Source organism: Polychytrium aggregatum (genome assembly GCF_025602895.1).
Source record: "Polychytrium aggregatum strain JEL109 chromosome Unknown BJ171scaffold_22, whole genome shotgun sequence".
In the NCBI taxonomy this organism is placed as follows: Eukaryota; Fungi; Chytridiomycota; class Chytridiomycetes; order Polychytriales; genus Polychytrium; species Polychytrium aggregatum.
This window is the reverse complement of record NW_026516224.1, coordinates 267,217-294,840: the sequence shown is the minus strand read 5'-3', so window position 1 is coordinate 294,840 and position 27,624 is coordinate 267,217. Positions and strand designations below refer to the sequence as shown.

At 56.2% G+C, this 27,624-nt stretch overlaps 8 protein-coding genes across 8 annotated transcripts; 3 read left to right on the top strand and 5 right to left on the bottom strand.

Moving 5' to 3' along the window:
- Window positions 1-621: 621 nt before the first annotated feature.
- BJ171DRAFT_582592 (uncharacterized protein) lies at window positions 622-3,350 on the bottom strand (the record flags this gene model as incomplete). The annotated part of the gene is made up of 9 exons (XM_053114201.1): window positions 622-794; window positions 1,014-1,103; window positions 1,299-1,382; window positions 1,495-1,578; window positions 1,798-1,884; window positions 2,015-2,098; window positions 2,224-2,433; window positions 2,581-2,931; window positions 3,173-3,350. The coding sequence occupies 9 exons, from the start codon at window positions 3,348-3,350 to the stop codon at window positions 622-624; spliced, it is 1,341 nt and encodes a 446-aa protein (XP_052965907.1).
- Window positions 3,351-4,233: 883 nt separating this feature from the next.
- BJ171DRAFT_508210 (armadillo-type protein) lies at window positions 4,234-7,541 on the bottom strand. Its single transcript, XM_053111281.1, has 5 exons — window positions 6,886-7,541; window positions 6,559-6,752; window positions 6,286-6,446; window positions 5,152-6,071; window positions 4,234-4,953 (listed from the first exon to the last, which is right to left on the bottom strand). Exons 1-5 carry the CDS (start codon window positions 7,262-7,264, stop codon window positions 4,271-4,273), a joined length of 2,337 nt encoding a protein of 778 aa, XP_052965906.1. The 5' UTR covers window positions 7,265-7,541; the 3' UTR covers window positions 4,234-4,270.
- A 185-nt stretch (window positions 7,542-7,726) lies between these two features.
- On the top strand, window positions 7,727-9,125 carry BJ171DRAFT_508207 (ubiquitin-conjugating enzyme/RWD-like protein). Its single transcript, XM_053111280.1, has 3 exons — window positions 7,727-7,759; window positions 7,903-7,969; window positions 8,418-9,125. The coding sequence occupies exons 2-3, from the start codon at window positions 7,909-7,911 to the stop codon at window positions 8,843-8,845; spliced, it is 489 nt and encodes a 162-aa protein (XP_052965905.1). The 5' UTR covers window positions 7,727-7,759; window positions 7,903-7,908; the 3' UTR covers window positions 8,846-9,125.
- On the bottom strand, window positions 9,126-14,407 carry BJ171DRAFT_599726 (WD40-repeat-containing domain protein). The gene is made up of 16 exons (XM_053114953.1): window positions 14,303-14,407; window positions 14,082-14,156; window positions 13,712-13,859; window positions 13,387-13,509; window positions 12,914-13,152; window positions 12,584-12,737; window positions 12,320-12,410; window positions 12,097-12,187; window positions 11,755-11,932; window positions 11,436-11,590; window positions 11,163-11,296; window positions 10,921-11,048; window positions 10,629-10,787; window positions 10,332-10,481; window positions 9,892-10,218; window positions 9,126-9,696 (listed from the first exon to the last, which is right to left on the bottom strand). The coding sequence occupies exons 2-16, from the start codon at window positions 14,108-14,110 to the stop codon at window positions 9,409-9,411; spliced, it is 2,394 nt and encodes a 797-aa protein (XP_052965904.1). The 5' UTR covers window positions 14,111-14,156; window positions 14,303-14,407; the 3' UTR covers window positions 9,126-9,408.
- Window positions 14,408-15,085: 678 nt separating this feature from the next.
- BJ171DRAFT_133476 (ubiquitin) lies at window positions 15,086-16,727 on the bottom strand. Its single transcript, XM_053105650.1, has 7 exons — window positions 16,662-16,727; window positions 16,437-16,541; window positions 16,251-16,268; window positions 16,051-16,080; window positions 15,877-15,935; window positions 15,636-15,659; window positions 15,086-15,501 (listed from the first exon to the last, which is right to left on the bottom strand). The coding sequence occupies exons 2-7, from the start codon at window positions 16,452-16,454 to the stop codon at window positions 15,417-15,419; spliced, it is 234 nt and encodes a 77-aa protein (XP_052965903.1). The 5' UTR covers window positions 16,455-16,541; window positions 16,662-16,727; the 3' UTR covers window positions 15,086-15,416.
- On the top strand, window positions 16,520-19,148 carry BJ171DRAFT_508195 (LUC7-domain-containing protein). Its single transcript, XM_053111279.1, has 11 exons — window positions 16,520-16,727; window positions 16,851-16,913; window positions 17,052-17,073; window positions 17,181-17,187; window positions 17,315-17,327; window positions 17,495-17,685; window positions 17,815-17,878; window positions 18,011-18,090; window positions 18,181-18,292; window positions 18,510-18,529; window positions 18,665-19,148. Exons 1-11 carry the CDS (start codon window positions 16,670-16,672, stop codon window positions 18,950-18,952), a joined length of 918 nt encoding a protein of 305 aa, XP_052965902.1. The 5' UTR covers window positions 16,520-16,669; the 3' UTR covers window positions 18,953-19,148.
- A 616-nt stretch (window positions 19,149-19,764) lies between these two features.
- Window positions 19,765-22,105, top strand: BJ171DRAFT_133466 (kinase-like domain-containing protein). Its single transcript, XM_053105649.1, has 2 exons — window positions 19,765-21,941; window positions 22,041-22,105. The coding sequence occupies exon 1, from the start codon at window positions 19,827-19,829 to the stop codon at window positions 21,837-21,839; it is 2,013 nt and encodes a 670-aa protein (XP_052965901.1). The 5' UTR covers window positions 19,765-19,826; the 3' UTR covers window positions 21,840-21,941; window positions 22,041-22,105.
- Window positions 22,106-24,821: 2,716 nt separating this feature from the next.
- Window positions 24,822-25,873, bottom strand: BJ171DRAFT_622611 (kinase-like domain-containing protein; the record flags this gene model as incomplete). The annotated part of the gene is made up of 2 exons (XM_053115450.1): window positions 24,822-24,849; window positions 24,933-25,873. 2 exons carry the CDS (start codon window positions 25,871-25,873, stop codon window positions 24,822-24,824), a joined length of 969 nt encoding a protein of 322 aa, XP_052965900.1.
- Between the last annotated feature and the right edge of the window lie 1,751 nt (window positions 25,874-27,624).

The following is a 27,624-nucleotide window of genomic DNA, read 5'->3' as shown; positions in this document are numbered from 1 at the left end:
TGAGCGACGTACATACTCCTCCCTGATGCACTATATAGCGCATTGATGATCTATAGAAACAAGCGATGACTACAATAGAACGGGCGCGGGGTGATCAACGTGGTGCAGGGATGCGGCAGAGAGTAGAACAGGGTGGTGGGATCTTCTTGGCAAGATGGGGCGCAATAGGGATCGACACGGCGGAAATCAGCCATCACGGTACTTGGAGAGCGGTTGCTACTCGATGATACAGCATCACCACTGGTCCCTCCCCCTTCTCGAGCCACACCACGGGCTCCCCCTGCCCACTTTTGAAAGTACAGAATACAAAAATGGGTCCAGACAAAGAGAATGTGTGAATCGAAGGGGTGATGGGAAGGAGGAAGAAGCAGGTTCGACATATCTCAAATCTAACAAAATTCACACCGAGAAACGCCCGGTGTGTGAGGCAGAGCAGTCGCAGACATCTCGAAGGGGGGGGGATGAGTCTCGCATGGAGCACCTCAATCTCGGCAAAGAATCAGAATCAAAGGAACAGGGTGGGAATGGCGGCGAAGCTTGCTGTTTGGAGTCCCCTTGTTCGGAGAGAACGGACGATGGGCCTTCGAGATTGGGGCAGGAGAGAGAGATCGATGCTTCCCTTTACTTGGTGGTGCCTCGGCTCAGGAACGAAAAGAGTGTCTGCGAGACACTCCGCTTCAAACGCGGCTTTGCAGCAGTGGGCGTCAGCGGCTCGGGACTCGGAGGCTGCTGGTTCCGGTTCTTGGGATCGATCTTGACCTTGGTAACAGGCGATGTGCGCTGGCCCCAGCCACCTGATGGCAAGCATACACAACCGAGTCAGTCGCATAGTGGTTCACAACATGAAACGAGAGCTGAGTTGCTCGGTCATAAAAGTCGACATGCATCAAGGGATGCACGTCAAAGGAACGATGCAAGAGATGCCATTAAGGCTGGTGGGACTCTGAGACAGCACGCCATCAAGACTGAGATTGTCGGACAACACCATCACATCTTGGATGCAAACGCCATACCTGAGCCATTCATGTGGATTGCATGGAGCGTGGTGTGGCGTTCGAAAGCAGCCAGGAGACGCTTGGTGCCCGCAGCTTCGATGGAGTTGCCTAAAAGTCGGTTGTTGGTGGAAGTGGGCGAATCGATACGCAGAGGAGCGTGTGAGCGATGCTTGCAAAGGTACATCCAACACACCCACCCAGCCACAGCTTTGCTGCCAAGAGCGGACAGATCGCGAGACGCAAGCGTCTCTGCTGCAGGAACTGCCATAGCCTGTATGCTTCAGACATGCGGGAGCTGCCTACCGATTAGATTCAGTGACTTGATCCGGGTGCTGGCCGTGAGACACTCGGCGAGGAACACCGCACCCTTGTCCGTGATGTCGTTCTCTGAAGATCGAGGGTGTGCGTCAGGAGTGCGCATGCGCTTGGTCTACCAAGCCCACATATGTCGCCACCTTGGGCGGAGTCCAGCAGATCCGGTTGGTGAAGGTGTACTCACGGGTCAGATCGACGTCCGTCAGGGAGGTGCTGCCACGGATAGCAAAGCCAATTTCAATAGCACCGGCGTCTCCAAGAGAGTTGCCTGGTCGTTCGAGCCATGTCACAGAGGGAATGGTGAGCATCACATGCGCAACTCTACGGCAAGAGCAGCACAGTGTGCCGCAAGCATCGGTGCATCAGCCGGACCAAAGTGGGCGCTCTACTTCCAGTGCCATGCTCTGGCAGCAGACTCTCTGAGTCAGGACGAGCCAAGCAAAGCCGCAGTCGCAATCCGCTTCAATAAGGACCGTGGCACACTCACAGTTCAGTCGGAGAGAAGTCAGGGTGGTGTTGTGATGGACGAGGGTGTTGGCGATTGCCTGAGCTCCAACGGGCCCAATACAGTTGGCTGCGTACAGGAGCGACGGTGTGGTTGAAGACGTCGTGGAGCAGTCAGTAAGGCTCACTAGGGGCCGCAGTATGAGCAACCGAGGCCATGAGGCGACCCACGACAGCATCCCAAAGCTGACGCCACTCACAGCTGAGGTCGAGTTCCTTGAGGGTGGTGTTCTTTGACAGGGCCTGGGCAATCAGCTTGGCGCCTTCGTCGTTGATGCCGTTGTCTGTTTTGTTGTGGGTTACGGTACAGGGGATTATCAGCACACCGACGAGTCCGCTGCAATACTGGGCAAGATCTACCCTGAGCTAATGCAAACAGAGAGGCAGCATCGCAATCGTGTATCCTTACAGCAGAGCGTCAGTGATTGGAGTGACGAGTTGTGCTCGAGCAGCTCCATAGCAAGGGCCATCTCGGAGTCCGAGAGCTGAATCAGCGAACAGTTGCTGTAGCCCCAGCTGCCAAGCAGAACCTTGGCCTGCAGCGACTCTTCAAAGATCTTGAGGCATTCCAGGTGCTTTTCCTTGGACTCTGTGAGAATCTCCTCAGACTCGGAGGCTGCTGGGTTGTGGAGCATGGGGTGGAAAGAATGAGGCCAATGACGAGGACGGAGCCGACGGAACGGTGGTAGAGTGTGGCGATCTAACAGCGCGGAGATGGAATCTTGGCGAAACACGTTGGCTCTGCGAGAACATGATTCGCACGTACCGGTTGAGCTGTAGCCAGACTCTCGGCGTGGATAGCTGATGTCCGACTTGAGATCCAGGTCGGAAAGCTTTCGCCAGCGGTCCTGGGCGGCCACAGGGCGGCGGCGCACCTCCATGACGGATTTTTCCTGGGAGGACAGGTGGACCTTGCACGGATACTGGAGCTGGTCTTCGCGCACAACGCTCTTGGTGGCGGGGCGGCTGTACTCGTTGGAGCTCAGCATCTGCTGGCGAAGCTGCAGCTTTTCGATGGCACGCCAGAGCTTCATGCGCTGCTCCCAGTCGGCAATGCGCAGGATGATCTTGAGGTCCTCGCTTGTCATTTTGAGCAGGTGATTTCCAGTCAAGCTATCTGTTGACAGAGAAACGCCAAACACGGACAAGGACGGACAAACATAGTGGCAGATATTGGGGATCATGACGGGTACGGCAAATACAGCCATGGAGGATGTACCGATACAAGGACATGGAGTGGGAGAAAGAAACTATCAGCAGGTGTCGATCGGGACTGGAGACAAGGTTGCGCTGGACAGATCGGTGGCGAGCGACATGCTGGTCGACAAGCAGAACCCAGAGGACAGTCGCGGTCTTACTGTTCAGGTTGGAGGAGTGCAGCGAAAATCCGTTGAGATGCAGCCAGGTGGCGACATGCAGACCGGTCCAGGTGCGGACGTTGTATGGCAGGGTGGTGTGCTCGATGGGGATGTCGGTCTCATCATCGACGCCATTGTCGGCTACCGAGTCGTTCAGGACCTCTTGCAGAGTCAGCATCGTGTGCGATATGCGGCTGGGACTGGTGTGGCTGGATGCAAATGGGCGCAGGTGCAGGCAGGTGCAGGCAGGTGCAGGCAGGTGCAGGCAGATGGAGGCAGATGCAGGCAGATGGAGGCGGGTCGACTGCGAAGGAATCAGGAAGCAGAGACGGGCTTGGGGAAACAGGAGAGACCCGATCGCAGATCAGAAGGAAGTCTGGGCGGACGGAGCACGCCGCTAAAAAGGACGGTGCCGGAGGACAGGACAAGGGCGAAGGGCCGGCGCGGCGCAGCGGACGTGGACGCGGCTGTGTGACGCGGCTGTGTGACGCGGTCGCACGCAGCGCGGCAATGGCAATGACAGCTGGACTGCGCTGTTGCTGTCGACAGAGACTGCGACGCTCGCCGTGTGTCACCGCCGCCGCCGCCGCGGTCGCGCATGACGCCACCGCCAAACACGTTTTGGGCTGCCGCTCGCGTCGCACCGCCATGCGCGTCCCACCACGTTCCTGTCTCGTTGCCTGAGCCCCCAAGCACGCTCCTGGCCCCGTCGTGACTGTTGACGATGTGCCTCCAACGCCACCGCATTGCTATCGCCAGGAGGCCGTGGCCATGCTGCAGATCGACCACATCTCGACTGCATCCCGGCACGAATCTCGACCACATCTTGACCACATCTCGAACGCACCCCGGCACGCATTCGTCGCTCGGCTCCAAGGCTGCCACGACCCTCATGACCAGGGCCGGACAGGTCGCCACACCATCCTTCCCCTGCAACGTGCTTGCTCAGCATCTGGCGCGGGCCGTCTGCCGCTGCTTGTTGGCCCGTCAGGCTGGCGGCCCAGCCGTGTTGGTGTGCCGCTTGCGCAGCCAGGCCCACCCATCTCCAGGCCGGGGCGATCTGTACTTGCATCGGTCCAGCGGTCGTGTTTGCATGATCTATGCCTTGGCAATCTCGCCAATCTTGCGGACAAACTGCTCAATGGACGTTGCCCTGACCTCCCCCTTGGATGACTCGCTCTCGGCACCCTTTTTGGCAGCCCTGTCGCCGCTCTTGCGCTTCTTGTTGTCGCTTGCTGCCGGTTGCGGGTCTTGCTTGGATGCGGCGATGGCATCCTGGGCCTTTGCAATCACGGTCTTGCTCGCTTTGCTCTTGAAGATCGCGTGGACCTCGGCGTCTTCGGTCTCGAGAAGCGCCAGCAGAATCAACGACAGGCGCTGTGTGTGGTGCGGGTCATGCGCCGCCTGCCCGATCCAGAACGGAATGTGGTCCTGGATCTTGGCTGTCACTGCCCGAGCAAACTGGATCGACTGCTCCGAGCGCGCAGGCTCGCTGGACACCTCTTGGCTTTCGCTCTTCTTGCCGCCCCACGACCCCGCAATCATGTCTTTGACGATGCGCGAGGCGGGGAAGTGGAGAAAGACGTGGGTGTCGAGATCCAGACCCTCTTCGGCCTGAGCTTTCTTGGCAGCCGTTGCCTCGGCGTGGAGCTTCTTGATGGGATGGAACACTTCGCCAGAAGCCGCTCCTGACTTGTCCTCGCCGGACTTCTCAGCCTGCTTGGCTGATCCGGTGCCCTCGACCAACGCGGCAACAGCCTCGATCAGGGCGGCCTTGTCTCCTGGTGTGCCATGAAACAAGTTCGGTATCGTGAGTGCCTGTGTGGCCTGTGTGGCCTGTGCTCCCACATCCCGCCCAAGACGGTACTAGGGAACCCCTCAGTGTGCGCTCCTTCTGCAACAGCGATACCGCCGTCGCTTCCCACACCCAACTGCCCTTGCCGCCTACCCGCACGCTCCCTGACACAGCGGATACGAACCTTGACTGGTCCGGAAGAGCTCGAGCAGAACCTGCGAGCCGTACTTGTCGCGAATCAGCAAATTGGCGTTCTTCACGGCCACTGCTATCAGCGGCTCCGAGATGGCCTCCAGCATCTCAGCCCGCCGCTGGACATCGTCCTTCTTGGATGTCTTGGCACGGACCTCGTCCAGCTGGGCCATCTCCTTGATGATGTATGCAGGCTGGTATTTGGGATTGCGGCCGCAGAGCAGGAACAGCAGCACACGGCTTGCATACTGGTCCTTGGCCAGGTCGAGCAGGTTGCCCTCGCCGCCAGCCACAATCGGCGTGCCGGCTACCAACTCGCCGACGACCGCCTTCTTGAGCAGGACGGTGTCGTCCACAGAGTCAAAGAGCGTCAAAAGAGCCACATGTCCGTACTGCTCCTTGGAAATCTTGATCACATACTCCTTGAACGACTTGATGATAAGCTTGCGATCCTTGGTGGTCGAGTGCAGGATCACCAGCTGGCAAACTTGTGAGCCTTCGCGGGTGTGCAAGATCGAGGCGAGGTGTTCCTTCACCAGCGTAATCATCTCGTTCAGGCCCTTCTCATCGGTGAGTTGCATGTACTCCAGCAGGGCTCGATGGACGATTGTGTATGGGCCAATGCTGCTGAAGCCCTTCTCTAGCAAGCCCGTCAGACTCTCGCGCAGATGTTTCACGATCGACGGCTTCTTTGCGGGATTCTCCTGGACAATCGTAAAGACGCTCTTCGAGCCCTTGCTCTTGAAGATGCTAAACTCTGGGCCATAGAACTCCTCGATCAGCGCCGTTCGCTGCTGTGCATTCGCAAACTGCGAGTAAGCTTCTTCCAGCACATGCGATGCGTCGCGGTGGCGAATGAGCTTGCGAACATTGCCGTACAGCTCCGTGATAACGTTGTTGCGATATTTGGGGCTGGTGGGGGACCAAGTGCAAGCCGAGTTTGCAGATACGGGTCAGAAACTCAACCGCGGATCCGAGTGCTGATTTGGGCGCCTTTGGGATCATGCTGTGCCCGTGGACGGCGCTGCGTTTGCAACAAAGCTGCTCTCGAGCACCCTTTAGCCCACATTCATTGTTCCTGCGCCATAACGCCATCGTGTCGGGCTGTTCCTGCAGCGTGACTCACCAATAGTTCAAGATCTTCGACACGATAAAGCGCCCATACTGGCTCTTGGACAGCTCGGCATAGTAGCCCTTGAGCTCCGCAGCCACAATGTTGCGGTCGTCCAACGTGCCGTACTTGAGAATGGACTGCACAATGCGTGAGGCATCGTGCTTGAAAATGATCTGTGGGGCACCATCGGTCGCATGGAGGTCAGTTAGCTCATGATCACACCACGGCCCATACAAATGCACCAGCATGCCACAGGCAGTTGCAATCCGCCCTTTCTATCCTTACATCGTGGATCTTGCCGGTGACCAGTCCCATCATCTCCTCCATGAACGGCGCGCGCTCCTTCGCTGTCAGCTTCTTGACCCGCAGTCGCTCCCAAAGCTTTTTGATCTTGAGCACAAGCGGCGCATTGGGCTTCTGAGCCTTGCGCTCGAGGAGCAGAGCCTTCTGGCCCTCGCGATCTGGCCGAGACTTTTCTACTGCGGGACGAGTTGCCACATCGACTTTGGGGTTAGAAACCAGAAAACAGGCAACAAACCCGCTCATAGGAGCCTCACGAGTATTCGGACAATACATTTTTCATCCTAGAGCACAAGTACCGCTGCCACGAACCTGACTTGTCGTCCTCGTCATCCTTCTTGGCTCGCTTGGCGCCGCGAGGCGAGGCCCCCTCGCCCTCATCTTCGTCTTGGCCATCGTCGTCTCCATCGATCTCATCACCATCGTTGTCGTTGTCGTCGTTGTCGTCGTCGTCGTCGTCATCGTCGTTTTTGATGTTGCTGTCATCAGACTCCCAGCCATCGTCCGAGTCGCCGTTGTCGTCCGCGCCGTCCTCGGCTTCATCCAATACCTCGTCCTCGGGCTCCTCCTGGACCTTGGACTTGACATGTGCCTGGCTCTTCTGCTTCTTGGCAATGGTGCCCGTGTTGGATTTGGGCGGCGCGCTGGATTTGCTCGCTTTGGCGAGCTGACTCGACTTGCTCTTGGCCATATTCACAGGATGCTCGCTTTATCGAATCGGTGCGGATTTAGGTGGAGGTTGCGGTGATGAGCGGCAACCGAGGGGAGGCAGAGGGCCGGCTGATCGAAGCTGCTTGAAAATCGATCTGTACAGAGCAGAATACCCGTGGTGTGGAGGTGCTGCTGCTATTGCTGCTGCTGCTGCTACTGCTATCGCTGTCGATGCTGCTTTTGCTGTTGCTGGCCGAATCGAAGAGATGTGCGTGCCAGACCCTGTCGCTGTCGTCGATCGCCTGGTGTGCTTGACCGATTTTCGCCTTCCGACACTGCTTCGTGTCTGGGGCAAAAAAAAGTGCGCCGCTTATGTCATCATTAATTTCATCGCGCCGCGCATTCGAGCCGCCGGATCAAGCCGCCCGTCCCACACACACACACGCGCGTGCCTCCCCTCATCCCTGCTTTGGGCGGCCTGGCTGACTTGTCATTGATCTGGCGGCCCCCGAACGCACCCATCCGATCCTCTCAGGTCTGGCCTGGCTGAGCCACCGATCCGACGCAGCAGCAGCAGCGGCGACAGCAGTATCGGCAGCAGTATCTGCAGCAGCATTATCCGCGCACACTCACACGAATAGTCCCTGTCGCATCCCACCAACACCTCTGTCTGATTAGTCCATCATGTCCATCATTTGCCAAACCCGTCTGGCCGAGGAGCGAAAACAGTGGAGAAAGGACCAGCGTACGTATCACCTCGCTCCGGCAACTGTCTGTCCGGGAAGGAACCGACCCGGTGGCGTCCAAGCACCAACAGACACAGTCGTGCCAGGACTATTCCGGTCAGATCGGCTTGGCTGCCCGGAGGATGGAGATGCGATTGGCGGTGCTCGTTCTGCCATGATGTCTATGCCTCGTTCTGCCATGATGTCTATACCTCATGTTCCATCGTATGCCTTGGCGATCCGCATTCTCCAAATACTCACCGACTCGACCTGCGATCTCCCTACTACGACATGCGATCTCACCGTGTACGACACTCTTCCGATGGACAACGCTATACTGCTTGCCTGGCACTTCCTCCTCGATCGCCAATCTCACGCAACGAATCCCACGAACCCTCGGATCATCCGATCGCCAAATTTCATTGCTGCGATATTGCAATCTTGTCTTTCCATCATCTTTGCGACCAGCATTCGGCTTCTATGCCCGTCCCGAAAAGGATAGCAACGGCAACCTGAATCTCATGCGGTGGAGCGCCGGCATTCCTGGCAAAGCCAACACCGACTGGGAGGGTGGCCTCTACAAGCTCGTCCTCATCTTCCCTGAAGACTACCCCCAGAAGCCGCCAAAGTGCCAGTTTGTTGCCAACTCAGGCCTGTTCTTCCATCCAAATGTCTATCCGTCCGGCACCGTCTGCCTGTCGATCCTGAACGAGGAGCAGGACTGGAAACCCTCCATCACCCTGAAGCAGATCCTTCTGGGCATCCAGGATCTGCTCGACAGCCCCAACCCGGACTCGCCAGCCCAGCACGACGCCTATCTGCTCTTCAAGAAAGACAAGGAGGCCTATCGTGAGCGAGTTCGGCAGCAGGCTCGCGAATACAGCAACAAGGATTAGAATGAATGCACTCGTCCCGGATCTTACAACGCTGGAGGCAGTCGGGGCCAGATGCCTGCGCGAGGGGGGCGTCCATCGGGTCGATGACTTTCCTCCTTGGCTATGCGGTCGCCACCCCGCTGCATACCCGCCGCCTTTCTCCGTGCTGCCCTTTGCATGACGCTGGCATCGGCTGTGCCCTCGATACCGCCACTCCGGCATCCCCCTTCCGCCCCCCTTCTCCGCCTGCCTCTCCTTTACGTGAGACAATAAAACGATATCTTGCTGAGCCAAATTACTGAGACGCTCTGTGCTGTGCCATGGGTCGCTTCTCGGACAAGTCGTCGCCAGGAACTTCCATCCGAAGCGAACCGATGGGAGAGGCGAAAGGCACGAACAAGAAAAGGACTCACTCCGAGAATCAGCCACTGCTCGAGGATATCGGACGTCGCTCCAAGCGTCTATCCAACTCGTATTTCCGCTGTTTGATCAAGGTTCAGGCAACCGATCTCCCACCAATACGCTGCGCACCACCATCCGTTGCCCAACGAGCATAACATATCAGTGGCCAGTCGTGCGGAACCTTAGTTGTCGTCCATCTCGTCTTCCAGGTTCTCATCCAGCTGCAGCAGATTATCCATGGCATGCAGGGTGTAGTCGATAAGGTAGCTGCCCGACATGAGCTGGTCGGCGTGCTGGTAGTGCCTCTCGGTGTACGGCAGCAGTGCCTCGAGGATCTCCTTGGACTTTGCCAGCCCCAGAATGCGCTCCTGAGGCAGCTTCTCCAGAACTACACGAAGAATCGCCTGGCTGGTCTGTGAGTGCTTGGTGTTGGTGTTCCAGTCTCGGACGTAGAGCAGAAGCAATTCGATCTAGTCGGCGCGCCCACAAGAAAGGGAATGTATCAGTCTTGAGTAGCATTTGCATTTGCATTTGCATTTGCATTTGCATTTGCATTTGCATTTGCATTTGCATTTGCATTTGCATTTGCATTTGCATTTGCATTTGCATCGCTGTTCTTTCCACTGGTTGTTCAGGGCAATGCAGAGCACCCATCGGCAACATACCTTGTCGTCCTCGAGGTTGCCGAGCACCAGCTCCAGAGCCTTGGATCCAAGCAGACTGTCGGAATCATCCTTGGCCTCGATCAACTGCGAAAAGATCTTGAGCAGCCTCATGGGCTGCCGGAGTTCCAGCGCCAGCAACACCGCGTTCCGATAATCCTTCTTCAAGAGGAAGTTGGAAAGATCCTGCTCCTTCAGCACCTTGTTTTCGTTCTCGGCCTGCTTCTGCTCCTCTTTCTCGATCGTCACGTCCTTCCACAGATGAATGGCCGAGTCGACGCCGCCAGAGGCAATCTGCTTCTCGTCCTTGCGCACAGACAGTGCCCACACCTACACCGGGAGCAGTGTTGGAGCGCGATTAGATAGAAGGATGTATGCAAGTTGAGACAGCCACGTCTGCCGGAGCATGCAGTCATTGTTTGGCTCGGATGGCATTGACTGACCTTGTCTTCGTGCTTGTCGAGAGTCTCGACGCACTCGCTCGTCTTGATGGTCCAGAGCTTGACAAGACCGTCGGAGCCGCTCGAGACAAGCTGCATGCCCATGGAAATGAAGCGCACCCGGAGCACAGAGTTCAAATGCCCCTCCAGAGTCTAGCGAGCCCAAAGTATGGATGGATGAACGGTCATGTGGGCATGTCCGGCGGCGTATGGTCAGTATCGGCTTCAATAGGTTTCCTCGACAGCAATCCCCCACAGGCCCGACGCGGTGCTCCTCCAGAGACCGGCCGACTGCTTTACCTTCAGACAGGTAAAGTCGCGGATGGACCATAGTTTGATGGTCTTGTCGCCAGAGGATGTTGCCAGGACTTGATCGACAGGTGAAAATTCAACGCACCATACACCGCGCTTGTGGCCCTTGCAGACGCCAAGCAGGGATCCGTCGCTGACCGACCAGATCTAGTGACAATTCAATATTGCCAGCAGACCAACAAGCGATCATGCGTGAATACAGCGTTCACCGAGCACTCCAACCATTTCACCCTGGGTCCAAATCGCGGTACACCCGCCGTTCCAGCAAGGCTTTGCTGACCTTGGCAGTCTTGTCTTGTGAGCCGGTGGCAAAGACCTTGTCGTTCGGGGCAATAGCGATTGAGTTGATGTCCTTTTCATGAGCCTGGAACGTGTAGAGTGTCTTGAGCTTGGCAATGTGGTCATCGGCTGTGAGGAGGCACACATGTCAGCGAACCACAGCACATCGCTGCCACCATGCGACGTACGAACAACAGGGTCGCAGCCGAGTGTGGACTCTGCGCACAGGATCGCCAAGCCCACCTATCGTAGACAAATCCCAGACTTTGATCGTTCGGTCCTGCGAGCCAGTTACGGCGAAGCTGGAGAAACGACGAGAAAATGCAACGGCGCCAACAGCTTCTGTGTGGCCAACGCATTCACCGACACAATCAAATCTGCAAATCGTCCCATTGACAGGATCAGCTATCTGAACAGCAGCAATCCATAGTACAGCAAAATGGTCCTTGAGCGCGACTGCGATCAAAGGCAGACATCATCATCGTCATGGCCAATAGCGAACGGAATGGCACTTACTTGGAGTGCTCGTTCATCCGCCACACCAGGGCGCGATGGTCCTTGGAGCCAGAGATCAGTAGCGTGCCGTCCGACGACTTGTCGAGCGAGATGACCATCTCCTTGTGTCCTTGGAGGATCTCGCAGTCAGTGGTTTCCAGATCAAAGATGCGGATCTGGATGATGGAGGGCAACGATTCATTGAGAATGACGCCCACTTCTATGAATGTTGTCGATGGCAGTACATCGGTCACAGGTCCAAACCGATCACGACACTGCACGTCCCTCTCCCTCTCATCTGTTGGCTCCTGGTAACGACGTGTGAAGGGTGGGGACGAACCTGCTCGCTGTTGGTGGCGACGGCAATTTTGGTATGGTCGGGCCCGACAAAGGTAGCGTCCAGGATTTCATCGTTGTAGCCCACAATTTGCTTGACTTTATCGAGAGTCGTGCCGTTGAAGAAGAACAGGTTCTGGTCGCTGGTCACCGCCATCAGTTGGTTCCGTGACTTGAGCAGTCTGGACGAGAATGCATGAGTATACATCAGCTATCGGCACATTCGGGCGATTCGCCCCCCTTATTTGACCGAGCCCGATCGTGATTAAGCTGCAATCATGTTATCGGTGACTGCAATCGATCGGGATGCATCCAAGCCGCCACGACATCCCAGTGTGCTACTTACTGAACATCCATAATCGTATGACCGCCGATCACACCCGACTTGTCCTGGGCAACACACTGACCCGTCCTGACGTTCCATATACGGATGAAGCCTGAGCGGAGCAGGGAACAATGCACGCACCGTTTGAATAGCGCTCCTTTGACGAGGACGTCCATAGCCAGACGCTGCTCGTTGGACAGGTCGACGGGACAGGCAGGAAGAGCAGCCAGCGGAAATACCATACCTTTGTCGCCTCCAGTATAAATGAACAGATCGTCCTTGGATGCTTGCACGCCGTGGGGAGCAGCCGTCAGAACACCGACAGCCTCAACCGACTGCGAGAAGGACAGGTCCATCGGTTCCAGCAGAGCAGTGACGGTGATTGATGGCGAGTCAGCAGCCCGTTCAAGCCAGACGCTTTCCGGCCATGACAATATCGAGAGGGCGGAGGGATCGCATCACGATCATGCTGGCGACTATCTTGCAAAACACGCTCGGCTCAACTTGCCTCGAGGATGGGAAGCGTCTTGAGAAGGTTGCCGGACTTGAAGTCCCAGAGATTAACGACTTTGTCGCGAGCGCAGCTGATGAGCTGGCTGCCATCCTTTGTAAAGTCCAAGCCACGAATGACACTGACATGCGAGTCGAGCACGGAGATGCACCTGGGAGACCCGAATGCCATCAGAAGACACGATGCAAACACAGATTAGCGCCATGTCCAAACGCCTCTCGAGCCATGCAATGTTTGGGCGGCGAGGCTCCCAGGTCCACCTCATCACCATGAACAGCACCAAATACACCCACCACCCATCGCCCATTGTCCACCGCCCGTCCTCACCGCTTCTCGGTCAGATCCCAAATGCGAATCGTGCAGTCGTCCGCGCCAGAGACGAGTTTCAGCTGTTTGGCATTTGGATGGAATTTGACGATGGAAACGATGCCGCTATGGCCGGTCAGGTTGTGGGTGCAGAATCCGCGATCAACGTCCCAGAGCTTGATTGTGCTATCGGCTGAGCCCGTGGCCACCAGGGTTGACGTGGGGTCAAAGTCCATGGTCAGGACAGGAGCTTGGTGAGCCTTTGAGCCGTGTCGCATTCATGGCACATATCACAAGGTTTGCCCGAGTTTTCGTTACAGATTCAAGGCATCAGTCCAAACATCGGCGAATATTTGATGAACGCACGCGATCCAGGCGACGAGGTCAATACGAGAGAGGAAGGGCGTGTTCGAGGACAGGATCGTTAGGAATGTTTCCCTTGGAAGCGCTCACGACGCCCCTCCAGCAGACCCGGCGGTGTCTATTTTGCCCACCTTCCAGCTCCGGATCTCCTTGCCGGTTGCAATCTCCCATATTCGGAGCAACAAACTTCGGCTCGCTGTGACGAGATGGTTGCCCTCGGGTCTGGCGACCAAACAGGTCACAACATCGGCCTCCTGCGGAGAGTGTGTCGATGAGACAGAGTCAGCGGGCCTTGTTAATCATCTCGGTGTGTTGATTGCCCAGGACTAACCGGTGGGAGCGGTACATGCAGCGCTCATTGCATATCCGAGGGACCTCTGGGTAGCCTCGCACGCCGCCGTTCCTCGGCTGCTATGGTGACATTCGGAGGATGCCTTGCGGCTGCAGCAGCATTACCCCTTCAAGAGTATGGACGATCTGACCGCTCTCCAGGTCCATGATGCGAACGTCCTCTCCGATGGTGGTGATCAGGGTCTTGTTGTCCTTGGTGACAACGACTTTGCCACCGGTGTAGATCTCCTCGAGGCTCTTCTCGATATCGAAGCTGTTGATCGATTGCGAAATGACCGCGCAAGCACACGGGAGCCACCACGCCGAGAGTGATCGCCGTCGACAATATGCAGGCATCATCGTATCGAGGGGTTGAATTGTCGCATCGGAGTGGATAAAGTTGGCACCGATCGAGATTGTTCAGTCGGGCGTATATTCAGCAAGCGCACATTAGCAGAGTCGCATACGATGCAGAGCATTTCAGCGCGCTCGTTACCTGGATTTGAGGTGAACGGGCTCGCTCATTGTGTCTGTTTTTCAAAGTTGGTTCGACTTGCTGTGGAGGACTGGTCTGCATCGGAGCATACATTGAAAAACGGCAGCAGGGCATCAATCGACAATGTCGATGGGGTTGGTGATGTCGTTTGCGTCGCGATCACTCATACTGCTGGCACCGGCTGGCCAAGCAAGGCGGCCCTGCGTCTGGCTATCACGCACCTGGAATTTGTGCAGCCGGTTGGTGCTCGGAGCTCGATCAGTGCTCGCTGCTCGATGCTCGGAGCTCGACGACTGGGAGGCGGGCCGTCCTGATGTGCGATGCGATTTGCGTTTCCAAAAAAAAACAAAAAAGTCGCACATTATGTAATCCACACACACACACACACACTGATGCACATGCAGATCCATTTGCTCGGGGACAAGAGCCCAGCGATGCCTGGTGTCGACGATCGCAACCACTGCAGCGCACCATGCCCGAGGACGTCGAGGCGCTCAGGACAAAGGCAGAGGTCTCGGCGCATCTGGCCCGAAAGCTCGTGGACAGCTGGCTGCCGGCCGAGGCCTCCACGAACGATGGCGCTTCGACTGCCGCCAAACCAAAGTAATATCCGCATTTGCTGCTTACTTGCCAACCACCGATGGAGCTATGGCGATGATTCGTTGCCCCGGAACCTGCAAGTGCGGCGGGATCGATGCGTATCAACATCCGATAATGTGCATCGACATTGGTCCAGGCACTCGACTGGTTCTGCCGCGATCTGATCCTCCCCCCCCCTTACCGCTTGCTTGATAGACTCGGCAGCCTTTACAAAACACCTGAAAACAAGCGAGCGAGGCTGGCAGACGTCCAAAAGTCAGTTGCTGCCAAGAAGAAGAGACAGGAGGAAGCCCAGATTGCTGCGGAAAAAGGTAATATATGATGCTGGGCCCAGAGTCGCTGCCCTCTCTCTTGAATCGTTGTCAGCCCTCGATTCACACATCGTTGCCCCCACTCTTGGTCCCAGCCCTCAACGATGGCGAAAGCCGAGCGGCGGCCGTAGCATCAGCATCGGCAACGCCAAAAGGCTCGTCCAAGCCAAGGGCCCAGGTAGTGGATGTCTTTGCGTCGTATCTCAGCAAGACAAAGAAGAAGAAGGCAAAGTAGAATGGACGCTACCGATCGGAACACCGGCAAGGGAGCAAGAAGTCAAGGACCGATCTATGTATTTGCTCACAAAGGCTGGAGTGATCTGGGCTTTTATTTCAAGGCCAGGGTCAGGGCCCGAGGACAATGCTCGGACTGGTCAACACACACGGCCTGGGCAGCCGGGATCGGTTCGGAGAGGGCGGCGGTCTAGCATCCACCACGCAGGGCCAGAACGAGATGCAGGACAGAGCCAGCCTCAACGTTGTAGCTTACGACGCTTCGGTCATCGGCCCTATACCGAGGCGGCGGAAATATAATATGGCAGTGGTTAGGCGATGATGGCGATGATGGCGATGATGGCGAGCATGAGCGTGCGTCTGGGCAAGATCGGCTGGTCGACAATTAAGGCTGCGGAGCGATACATACATTTGCTTTCCACCAAAGATCAATCTAGCAAGATGGTTGGTAGACGGAGGTGTACGTTAGTATGTCCGCGGCGGGAGCTGTTGCGTTGGAAGGCTGCGGCTCCAGCGGTCGGCTGCGAGCCCGAACGGCCCCGGATACGGCATGTCGCAGCTCGGCGAATCTCGGTGCAGCTTCCAGTTTCTTGAGCTGACGATGCTTCTTGCGTCCCGGTGATCTGTTACATTATCCGTCACGCTCTCACCTCTGCTGAGCAGGAGGAATGCCTTCCTTCTCTTCAACTCTCTCCTTGATACGGCCAATCTGTCGAGCGGCAAGAATCAGTGGCGCAATTCGCCGTGCGTTCACACCGACAGAGATGCCAACCAGCATGAAATGTGCCAGCACAAGCCAAGGGGCCGAGTGATAATCGACTTACGGTGTCTGACGGCTCGATATCGATTTCGATCTGGGTGGTCCGGACAGAGGGCAATGGTGATGCCGGGTGATACCGGATGGCAATGCCAGATGCCGACGGGAGGCGGCTCGGTGAACACCAACAGACAACTACGGGGCGGGCTTGCCGGGAACTGGCAGGGACGTTCGATTGCACGGCAACACTCCACGATTCAGTCTCACCTCCTTTCCGGTAAGGGTCTGGGGAGAGAGTAGCCGTGGTCCGGCAAGACAGAGCAGGAGTTGATGTCAGCCAGGGGAAAGGCCAAGCAGCGTTCGGCGACATAAAGACACCGTGCAGAAAATGTCCAACGGACCAAGGACGTCGAGGCCGGCGACCTCGGGGTGGCCCGGCAGCGTGCACCCTACCTTGACCTTGATAAGCATCTTGGGAGGCGTTGTCTGTGATGATAGAGGGCAGAGGCGACGGAGATCGAACGAGAGACGAGCTGGTGCTGGCGCGGCACAGACAGGCTTTTGAGGCCGTGGCACAGCGAGCCAAGCGCCGGCAGGTCAGCGACCGATCTGCAGCCGATCCCCAGCCGATCTGCCGCCGATCTGCATCCGCACCGGCCTCCTGCCTCCCCCGCATACCTGCAGCCATGAGTGCCGCCGAACAGAGAAAGCTGCTGGAGCAGCTTATGGGCAAGGAAGCTCTCGGTAAGGCCTGGCCACCATCGCGGTAGCCAAACGATCTCTCAACTCTCGCAAGGCTGCCTGCGTTGTAGCCCTCGGTATCAGTGCTGCACTGACCTTCCCTTGCCTCGTCGATCACGCCGGCAGGCGGAACCCCCGATAATCTGCGTTTCGACGACCCCAAGGTTTGCAAAAACTACCTGTGTGGATGTAAGGCCATATCTGGGAGGCAGTCGAGCATCTCTGTCGTGCACTTCCAGGCGTTTCCAAACACTTGTGCGGGTCAGGATTTGTCTGACGCACCTTGTTGCTCTATTTGATCGAATGACTTTCGATCGGACTGGCCAGTATGTCCTCATGAACTGTTCACGTAAGTTTACCAAAGCTTCGGATGGAGCACTGTCAGATTGGGGCTCACATGGCTGCTTCTCGACGACGATGAGTCGCTGACGCTTCATCCCTCCCTTGGTTGTCTAGGAATACGGTATGTCCGGAGCACCGCGAGATGTTCGAGACGAGGGTGAATGGGAGGACCTGCTTGGCCGAGATCAGAGGATGGCCACGATTATCTGACGATCTGTTCGCTTGACCAACTCGTCGATACGATTCAGAAAATGGACCTCGGTAAGTGCGCCAGCCGAGCGATCTCGCTAGTTTGCAGCATATACTTTGCCTCCTCGTCCGCAGTATTTCTTTTCCGTGATGGCAGAAGGCTATCGTGATCGCTATCCGGTCTGGGCTGGACTGCCCTTGCCGCAGAGCTGACATCCCCCCCCCGACTGCATCTGTAGGCGCCTGTACCAAAATCCACTCGGATAAGCTGAAGAAGGACTACGAGGATGCTCGCAAACGAGACCGGAATGTGAACTACGAAGAAGAGTGGTGCCGAAACATGAACGAGTTTATTGCCGAGTGCGACCGAAAGATCCATAGTGCACAAAAGCGTCTGGACAAGAATCCCGAAGACGCCGGCATCAACATGGCAAGTGGCGGCAAGATGGCTGAACAAAGCGGACGCAAAAGCATCTCTATGAGGCACTGCCGATGCACGAAGCGGAATAGGCTCGTTGCCCACAGGGGGAAAATAACCATTCTCGACTCTCCTCGACAGATGAAGGAGATCGCCGATGCCAATGCCGAGATCACGTCTCTGGTCGACGAAACTGAAAAACTTGGTGTGTTGGCGCGCCGGGCGATGCACTTTGGTTTCGGTGTGGCTGTAGCTCCAGGTCATCGGTCGCATACATCTATATTGTGACTCGTGCTCACTCTCTCATCATAATCCACCCACCGCCAATGGCCTGCAGCTGAAGATGGCGAGGTTTCCAATGCCCTGCGGGTTCTGAAAGATCTTGAAGAGATCCAGGAGCGGAAGGCCAGGAAAGAGGTGCGCCTGATTGGATTCACTTCAATGCGCGTATGCATGTCAGAACAGCCTTGGGTTGAGTACCGCTTACGCTCGTCCATGTGTCCGTAGCGGGAGTTGAAGCAGTATATCAGCAGCGAAACCACCTCGCAGCAACAGAAGCTGCGGGTCTGCGACGTTTGCTCTGCTTTCTTGTCGGTGTTTGACAGCGACCGCCGGCTAGGTAACGTACTGTTTGCGTGTTGGTGGGAAGCAACACACCCTCCAGCAACAGCGTCAATCCGATAACGATGCGTAGATGTGGTCTGGTCTGGTCTGGTTTGGTCTGGTTTGGTCTGGTTTGGTCTGGTTTGGTCTGGTTTGGCGTGGCCAAGTTGCCCTTGCCTTTTCACATTCTCCATATTGACTCTGCTGTATATGGTGGACTGGCCCAATCGCAGCGGATCACTTTGGCGGAAAGGTAGGCACGGAGCTCCATTGGCCCAGCAGATTAGGCTGTGGTTTGTTCAGGCAATTGCCAGGCAATAGCATGCTAGTGTTTTCGAAAGGCGTATACGTCTCATCCAGAAGCTAACGTGCTTGGGCCGGACTCTAGATGCACTTGGGTTACATGAAGATCCGGCAGACTGTCAAAGAACTCCAGGAGAAAGGCGTCAACCGACGACGAGATGCGGGCCGAGACGGAGGCCGAGACGGAGGCCGAGACGGCCGAGAATTCCGCGACCCTCGGGACTCCCGAGACTTCCGAGACCCCCGAGACGATCGCGGATATCGGGGCGGTCGATACGACGACCGACGACGCGACGAAGGCCGACCCAGATGGCGCTCGCGCTCGCCAGAGGCCCGCCGTCGATCTCGCTCGCCAGGACGAAGACGCTACTGATCCCATCGCAGTGCAGACACATCACTGCGCCGTCTGCGCAACGGGCTTGGGAATGAAAAAAAGTATCCTTCGGAAGCAAAAGCGCTCGAGAAACTTGCGGAAACTGCACCAGGAAATGCACAGCAGCGTGAATGCCGACTGTTGACGGATGCGAGTTTGACAGCACCACAATACAGATCATCCAGGATCGTTGAGAATTGCATCGATGCTTGCATTTTAGCATGGAGTGAGATTGGAGACATGGTCGATTCCCGCGAATATCATCAGAGGCGGCTGTGGCTGAAGAGGCTTCGTTTGCAGGCTGGCTGGGATCAAGGGAGGCGCAGCAACACAACGGAGATGATTCCGATCTTGACAACTGGAATCGAGGCGGGGCCAGGCGCATCGTCGGTGCGGGATGTGCTGAGTTGCTCGCAGATGATTGTGCCGCTGCATGTCGTGCGGAGGTTCGGCACGTAGTCGACCTGATCCCTGCGAGACTTCATAATGATCGAATCATGTCGATCATCGCGGTGTGAGCGGGAGTGCCGGATCTCATTGCTCGCTTGTTGTACTCGGATTCGATGGCAGAGAGCAAAAGCTCGATGGCAGTGCTGAATATGGACCTGAATAGGGTGTCCTTGCGGTTGAGCTTGATCACGGAGTATGCGGAACATCGCTGGGAACACCAGTGTATGTGGCAGTGCAGGGTAACACCGACTCCAGCCAGCAAATCATCGGATCGAGCCAGGCTTGCGTGTGTGTGTGTGTGCTCGATGACCAGGGTTTGGCTTGCCAGTGTTGGCTTGCCTGGGTCTGGCTTTCCTCTCTGTCTCTTGTCCATTTGCCATTATCGTCACCAACGAGCATCCTTCCAGCATCCATCTCTCGCACCATGGCCAGCAGAGCCATCATCAGCCCCGCTCCCGAGCGTCCGTCCTGGTACATCTCGCCCAGCGACATCACCGACCGCTCGGCCAACCCCATCGGCCGCGGTGGCTTTGGCGAGGTCTTCACTGGCACATACTTTGGCTCCAAGGTCGCCATCAAGCAGCTCCTTGGAAACCACAACAACCGGGAGCTCGCTGACTACAACCATGAGATCGATATCTGGAAGCAGCTCAGCCACCCCAACATCCTCCCTCTGCTCGGTGCCTGCGACAAAGACGATGACGGCAACCCGATTCCTCCCTTCATGGTCTCGCCCTTCATGCCCAACGGCACCCTTCGCAACCATGTTGCCAATAACAACGTCCCACTCAAGGAGAAGCTCCGTCTCCTCTTCCAAGCTGCATCGGCTCTGGCATATCTCCATTCCCGTCGCATCATCCACGGCGATCTCAAGGCCCTGAACATCCTCCTGGACGGCCTGAACAACGCCGTCGTCACCGACTTTGGCCTCTCCCGCACCAAGCACACCTCTGCCTCGCTGGACCGCAACCGATCCATGGGCCCGACCGGCGGTACCGATGGATATATTGCACCCGAGATGCTGGACGACGATGATCCCAGTGGCACCACCATGAAGACCGACGTCTATGCCTTCGCCATCACAATGTATGAAGTCCTCATCGATGCCAAACCCGTCTGGGTCACCAGCAACGGACAAGCCATGCTAGGCCGAGCTATCGAACGCATTTCATGCAACGGCAAGCGCCCCAAGCGTCTCGATGGCATCCCCGACGATATCTGGGCCCTCATCGAACGCTGCTGGGCCCAAGATCCCGCCGCCCGCCCTGCCTTCACCGAGATCCTTGCCGTCCTCCAGCCATACGATCTTGCCGATACTCCTGTCCTCCCTGCTCCCACCCGCGTCAGGATCCCATCTGTCCGCCCACTTGCCAGCCATTTCGCCACTCTCAGCGTGAACAACCAGCCCCCGTCCCAGTCCAGTCGGCCCGCCGAGTTCGTGTTCGATGGCATCAAGAGCACCCGTCGCCGACTACCTGGCGTCCTATTGTCCCGCGTCAAGCAAGGTGACCCCGCTGCCTGTCTCAATGCTGCCAAGTTGGTCTCGGAGGGTCTCCCTGCTCGCCACAAAGATTGGAAGCTCGCCGCCCAGCTCTACAAGGCCGCTGCCGACCGCGGGAGCCTCGAAGCATCCTTCCAGATGGGCTGGCTCGGTTTCCTTGGCGTGGGAATTCCCCAAAGCGACCGCAGCGCATTGTGGTTCTGGCAGGAAGTCAGCACCAAGTCGGATGACCAGGTCCTGAAACCCATCGCGACCCACATGGTCGGTTGGATGCATTATCTTGGCCGGGGAACCCAACAGGACAAGCGGAAGGGTGTCAAGATCATCCGAGACAACAAATCGGATGAGTTCACACTTGGGGAAGCCGAATGTCTGGCATGGTCAGTTTGCGACAGAAAATCGAATTCATCAGCGGCCCGCAAATTCTTTGAGCTATGCCAACTGGGATCAGAGCGCGACTGGTTGTGCAAGTATCTCTTGGCCATGTGTTTGTTCCTTGGATTTGGAACCACGAAAAATCAGACCAAGGCAATGGGCGACTTCGAACAACTTGCCAATGATGGTCGCAGTGACTGTCAGCTCGCAATGGGAAGGTGTTTCTACGCTGGTTGGGTGGGATCGGAGGATCACAAGAAGGCATATGAGTGGTGTAGCAAGTCGGCCGATCAAGGCAACTCGTACGGTCAGTGGATGGCTGGTGTGTGTATTCTCTGTGGATATGGAGTTGCCAAAGATCTCACCAAGGGAAATGCGTGGCTCCGCAAGTCGGCCGAGCAAGGCAATCAATATGGTGAGTTTTGGTTCGGCAACTGCTTCCATTTTGGCCGTGGTGTCCCCAAGAGTATCGAAACTGCGATTTTTTGGTACCGCAAGTCCGCCGACCAAGGCCACTGGGATGCCATCACCATACTCAAGTCCCTCGGCAAGTGGCCCTGATCTCCGAGCTCCTCCCGATCCACTCCCGAACAACCATATGGTAGCCAAGCAAAACGGCCCCCACACCGATCCCAGGCACACCGACATCATCTGCCTCTACGTGTCGGTGAGAGTCGCAATTTAGGTTGTCTCGAATCGGCTCAACCATCAAACTAAAGTTCTTTACTTTAATCTCTATTGTACTTGCCACGATTTCGCCAGTTGAACTTGGTCTCCTCTAGCAGGCCAATCTGAGGACCAAATCCCACCACTCAAACTGCCACAAATCCATACACTCATATAACCAAAGCACAGCGCCCACATCAAGCGCCATTCCCAACGATTTATATTGTGAAATGGTTCGGCAGTCTTGAGAAGATTATCGAGGTGCTATAGATGGCATCGCGGACTGCCGAGTTGAGGACTGCCGCTCCGACAACCAGGGTTGCGAACTCAGATAACATGGAGAAAAATCAAAACAAAAAACACAACAATGCAGATCATCACAAACCAACAAAACCCTGAGTGGCTCTCTGAAGTGGTGGACCTCGTGACTCTCGTCGGCTGAGCGCTTCTGGCGAGCTCCGCTCTTCTGGCCTCAGCTCTTCTAGCTTCCTCAGCTCTTCTAGCCTCCTCAGCTCGTCTAGCCTCCTCAGCTATTCTTGCGGCCTCAGCTATTCTTGCGGCCTCAACTCTTCTGGCTTCTTCGGCCATTCGGGTTTCTTCGGCTATTCTGACTGCCTCGGCCCTTCTAGCTCGCTCCTCGTAATAGCCTTTGACCGAGGAGCTCTCAAGGACGGCTTTGGCTCGAATTTCTCCCTCGAGATCGGATGAGTTGTTGAGGTAGTTGGAAAAGGCGATGTGGATCTCGGGGGTGCTCAGGTACATGGGCTACGGAGCACGATTCAAGTTAGTCCGAGTTTGTGAGCATTTTATGCGACGGCTGGACCTACCAGAATATAGCAGATACGGAGTTCGTTCGGCCAACCGGGACAAAGGGGGACCTTGATGGAATGGTTTCCGTGGCGAATCCACTGGGGAGCTTTGTCGATGTTAGCCCACTCGGATGGTGCAAGCATGATGGGCTTTTTGGACGCTGAGACAAAGTCAGTTGGATTTTCGAAGGAGCGAGAAAATATTTTGTCATGGTAGGTCCAGATGATTTGGTTGTTTGAATAATCGCGGGACAATATCGAGTTGCCCTGTTCCGAAATGATAACGGAGTTCACACCATCATTGTGTTCTTCAAGAGTTTGTTCCAAACGATTGGTTGTGGCATCCCAAACTTTCACCATCTTGTCACTCGAGCCAGAAACAATCCACTTGCCATCGGGCGAGATCGCCACGGAGTTTACACTTTCGGTGTGTCCTTCGAGAGTGGACTGCAATAGGCCAGTGGCAGAGTCCCAAACTTTCACCGACTTATCATTCGAGCCAGAGATAATCCACTTCCCATCATATGAAATGACCACAGTGGTGACAGTATGGGTATGTCCCACGAGACTGTGCTGCAACTTCCCCGTCAAAGCATCCCACATCTTGATGGTTTTGTCCCCCAATGCAGAGACAGAGGCAAACCACTTGCCATCGGGGGAAATCACAACAGAGCTCACAGCGTTTGCATGTCCATCAATGGTGTACTTCAGACTGAAGGTTGTGGTGTCCCATATTTTGATCCTATTGTAGTCACCTTGATCGACAATAGCAACAAAGCTACCATTTTGCGAAATTGCGGACGTATGGACCTTGGTCTTGTGTTCAGTGAAGGTTCTCATGATCTGGCCAGTGCTAGCATTCAGATGCTTGATCGTGCAATCGACCTCCACAACCACGACATTCTCGCCATCGGCCGAGACCATTATGGAAGAGACATCCGGGTGTCCTGAGGAAGACCAATTCATTTTGCTTGTTGCAACATCCCACCGTTTGATTACCCCAACTTTTGATTTCGAGACAAACCAGGTTCCATCCCGCGAAATCGCAAGCAGGGCTACTTCTCCCGGTTGTCCTTCGATTGATGGCTCAGGACTGTCCCAGTGGCGTTTGACACCCTGGGTCACCAGGAACGGGATCTTGCCTTCAAGTCGGGCAGCGTATTTCTTGTAGATGGCTGTATCCTTGGGTGTGAATGCATACCCCGAGTTGTAGACCTGAGGGGCACTCTTGCTGATCGGATCGCCAAACTCGCGGACGAATCTGTGTGTGTCCTTGACCAACTCTTGGGCCGTGTCATCGAAGGCGGTGCTGGGAGTCAAGGCGAGTGTTTCTTCCAGCGAGCCAAGCTGGGTTGCGAATTCCGGAATCACATGAACCAGCGAGCCGGCTTCCAGCCAGAAGAATACATGACTCGTCAAGAATCGGCCAAGCAGATCACTGAGATTTTCCGCGCGATACTTTTTCCAGATCTGCCGATCGAACGACTCGTCGGTGGCGCACCACACAAAGTGTGTGATCCAGTGGGCAACGCTGTATCGGAGCGACGGTGTAATCTTGGCTGCGACCCTAATCTCGAGGTCTGGGATGTTGTCGTGAAAGTCGAAGATATCGCAGATGTTGATCACAGGCTCGTGGGAGAGGATCACAGATAGGCAACGTGAGGCGAATGTTACGTGGAACTTGGGGGAGACATGGAAAAGCTCGCTGGCAGACTCGTCTCCGAGCAGATAGGCAACAATCGACTTGTGCTTCTGAGCCTTCACCATCAAGCTACCCTCCTTATCGCGGCTTAGTTTGCCGGGATCGAGAACGGGTCCAAGTTCCTTGACGCACCGACGGACGATTCGGATATCAACTCCAAAGAGGTCAGCAATCATTCGGATGTTCAGAGGAGACTGCGATATGGCGATAGCCGAGATCAACAGAGGGAGCTGCTGCTGATTGCGGGACTGGGCATAGACGTTGGTGAAGGCTCGTTGGGAGTGGGCATTATCGGTACCACCGATAGCTGCAAACCACAGATCAAACTCATCGTCGTAATCATCGTCCGAATCGAAATCGTCATTCTCATCGTTGGTAAGCAACTCGGGCATGTCTGCAAGGAAGGGGACGGAGACGGGCTTGTATGCCAGGATTGCGGAAGAAGGTGTCTCCAGAGTGTGGGGCGCAAGCAAAGACACTGTAGCGGTGGAAGCCTCGAGGATTGGCTGGAACGACTCCAAGCGACGAGGGGCGATGATAGTGGGTCGTTGCACTACGTCTTGAATGGGAGAAATCTCAGTGGACTGACGGAGGATAGCAAGGATTTCGGGAAACTTGGGTCGCATGGCGGGATCTTGGTGCCAGCAGCGCTCGATGAGGGCACGGATGTCGTCGGGGATGTCGTCGAGACGCTTGGGACGGTTGCCTCGGAGGACTTGGCGCTCGATGGCTGTGGGTCTCATTGGCTGGCCGTCGGCGGTGACCCAGATGGGCTTGCAGTCGTTGAGGACCTCGTACATGGTGATGCCAAAGGCATAAATGTCTGTGGTTATTGAAGATCCCATGGGGTCGTCATCATCAAGCATCTCCGGAGCCATGTAGTCAAGGGTGCCGCCAGTTGGCTGGTCGCGGCGAGTGCGGTTGGCCGTGGCCGAGGTGTACTTGGTCCTGGCCATGCCAAAGTCAGTCACGACGGCATTGGATGAACCATCCAGCAGCACATTGAGGGACTTGAGGTCGCCGTGGACAATGTTGTTGCCGTGGAGATAGGCCATGCCAGAGGCGACTTGGTAGAGGAGGCGGATCTTCTCGCCATAGGGTCGAGGTTCGGTGGCGGAGAAGTGGCTGTGGAGGGTGCCGTTGGGCATGAAGGGCGAGACCATGAAGGGCTTGGCGGTAGTGTCGCAGGCACCAAGTAGGGGAAGGACATGTGGATGAGTAAGTTTGTGCCAGATGCCAATCTCACGACCAAAGTCGGCGAGCTCGTTCTGGTTGTAGCCTCGATAGAGCTGCTTGACAGCGACAGGGGCACCATAGTATGAGGCAGTGAACACCTCGCCAAAGCCGCCGGCTGCCAGTGGATTGGCCGACCAGTCGGTGATGGCATCCTCGGGGATGTACCAGGGTTTTTCGATCATGGTTCGACAGAAGGAAGATGGAATGAGGGCAGCTGCTGGCGAAACTAAACGGGATGGGGACCAAACCGCCTTGGGAGGGCGACAATTCTTGGTTTTTATCTCCCGATTTCGGCCGTCAGATGGTGGCGGAGATGGGTGTTCCATTTGATCAAATGCGGAAATTGCAGAGAACACAACTTTGATTGTTTCATGTTGTTGACGCGATTCTGAAACACTGTGTTATACGAGATGATTCGAATTTGGAAGACCCCGCCTCATCTGGGAGATTTGACGAATGGCATTGGCCACTCCAGTCTGTCGCTTTGTGCTTGGCTGTTTTCTGATCTCGCCTATTGTTTGTGTGCAGCCGCCAGGTCCTTTCGCCCGCATGTCGGCTCTGTGCGATCCGCTCAGTCCTTCTGGGAGATTCTGCATCGAACCATGCGCGTTGTCGTCCTTTGGCGAGGCGCTATCGTTCGTTACTCCTGATCCATCGCCCGGCCTCGATTCTTGCGGGAGCCATGAGCGGCAGAGATATCAATCATCTGCCATGGAAACCAAGTCTAACATGTCGGCCGCCTCGGCGTCTGAATATACAGCAACAAGGCAGCCAGATTGCCATCAGCGAAGCCACAGCCCGCAAGTCCATAGACGACGCGTGGAGCATCTTCAAGACCACGATCGACCTGATCGCCAGCGAGACCATCGGAAGCGCCAGCATCAACCCTGGTCGGATCGAGGGCACACAGGGGCCCGAAATCCGACGCCTGGAACGAGAACGGCGATGCCTGAGCAGAATGCTCGCCCAGACCCCCGAGTACGACACGGAAGAGCTGGACGACCTGCGTCGTCAGCTCCGGTCCACGAGAAAGGCCATCACCCAGCTCAAGCGCAAGAACGGCATACGGTCATGGAAGGAATCCATGGCCACCATGGACACCCAGAAGTGCTCCGAGATGACCAAGACCATCGGAGCGATGCGCACGAGGAAGGAGAGGGAAGGATCACATCTCTTTGACAACTCGGATCCGACTCTCGAGAAACTCGTGGTGCACTTTGGCAAGGTATCCTCTGCCTCGCAGGACAGCGGGACAGAGTACGACAGAAGTATAACCCCACCACCCCTGAGCACGGAGGCGACCCTCCTGCCGCCCGACAAGCGGCTCCCAGAAGTATCGCTGGAGCACATCCAAGAGACCATCGAGAAGGCACCACGCCGCAAGGCAACGGGATCCGACAAGATCAAGAGCGAAATGCTCATACCAGTCGCACCAGTGATAGCCGAGTGGCTCCGCCTGATCATCATGGCGGCGCTCAAGGCCAGTGTGGTGCCAAGCGAATGGAACAGCGTGCTGATCCACCCAGTGTACAAGCAGAAGGGATCGACCCTGGACCCGGCCATGTATCGCCCTATCGGTCTCACTCAGACTTGCAGGAAGATCGTGGAAAGGATCATGCTCCCCTTCCTGGCAGAACAGGCAGGAGACATGGACGTCGCCCAAGGCGGATTCCGAGCCAGACGAGGAACCCTTGACCAGATCGTCGCCCTGGACACCCTGATCAAGCACCACAAGATGAACGGTGAGGAGTACTCTCTGATCTTCCTCGACATCAAAGCCGCCTATGACACAGTATGGCGCGAGAGACTTTGGACCAAGCTCAAGCAGCGAAGAATGAACGGCATCACCCTCGGCTTCCTCAAAGCCATGTTTGACCGGGTATCCATCCAAATGGTCAGCAAGGGCCGAAGATCCAAGCCAGCATGGCTCCGG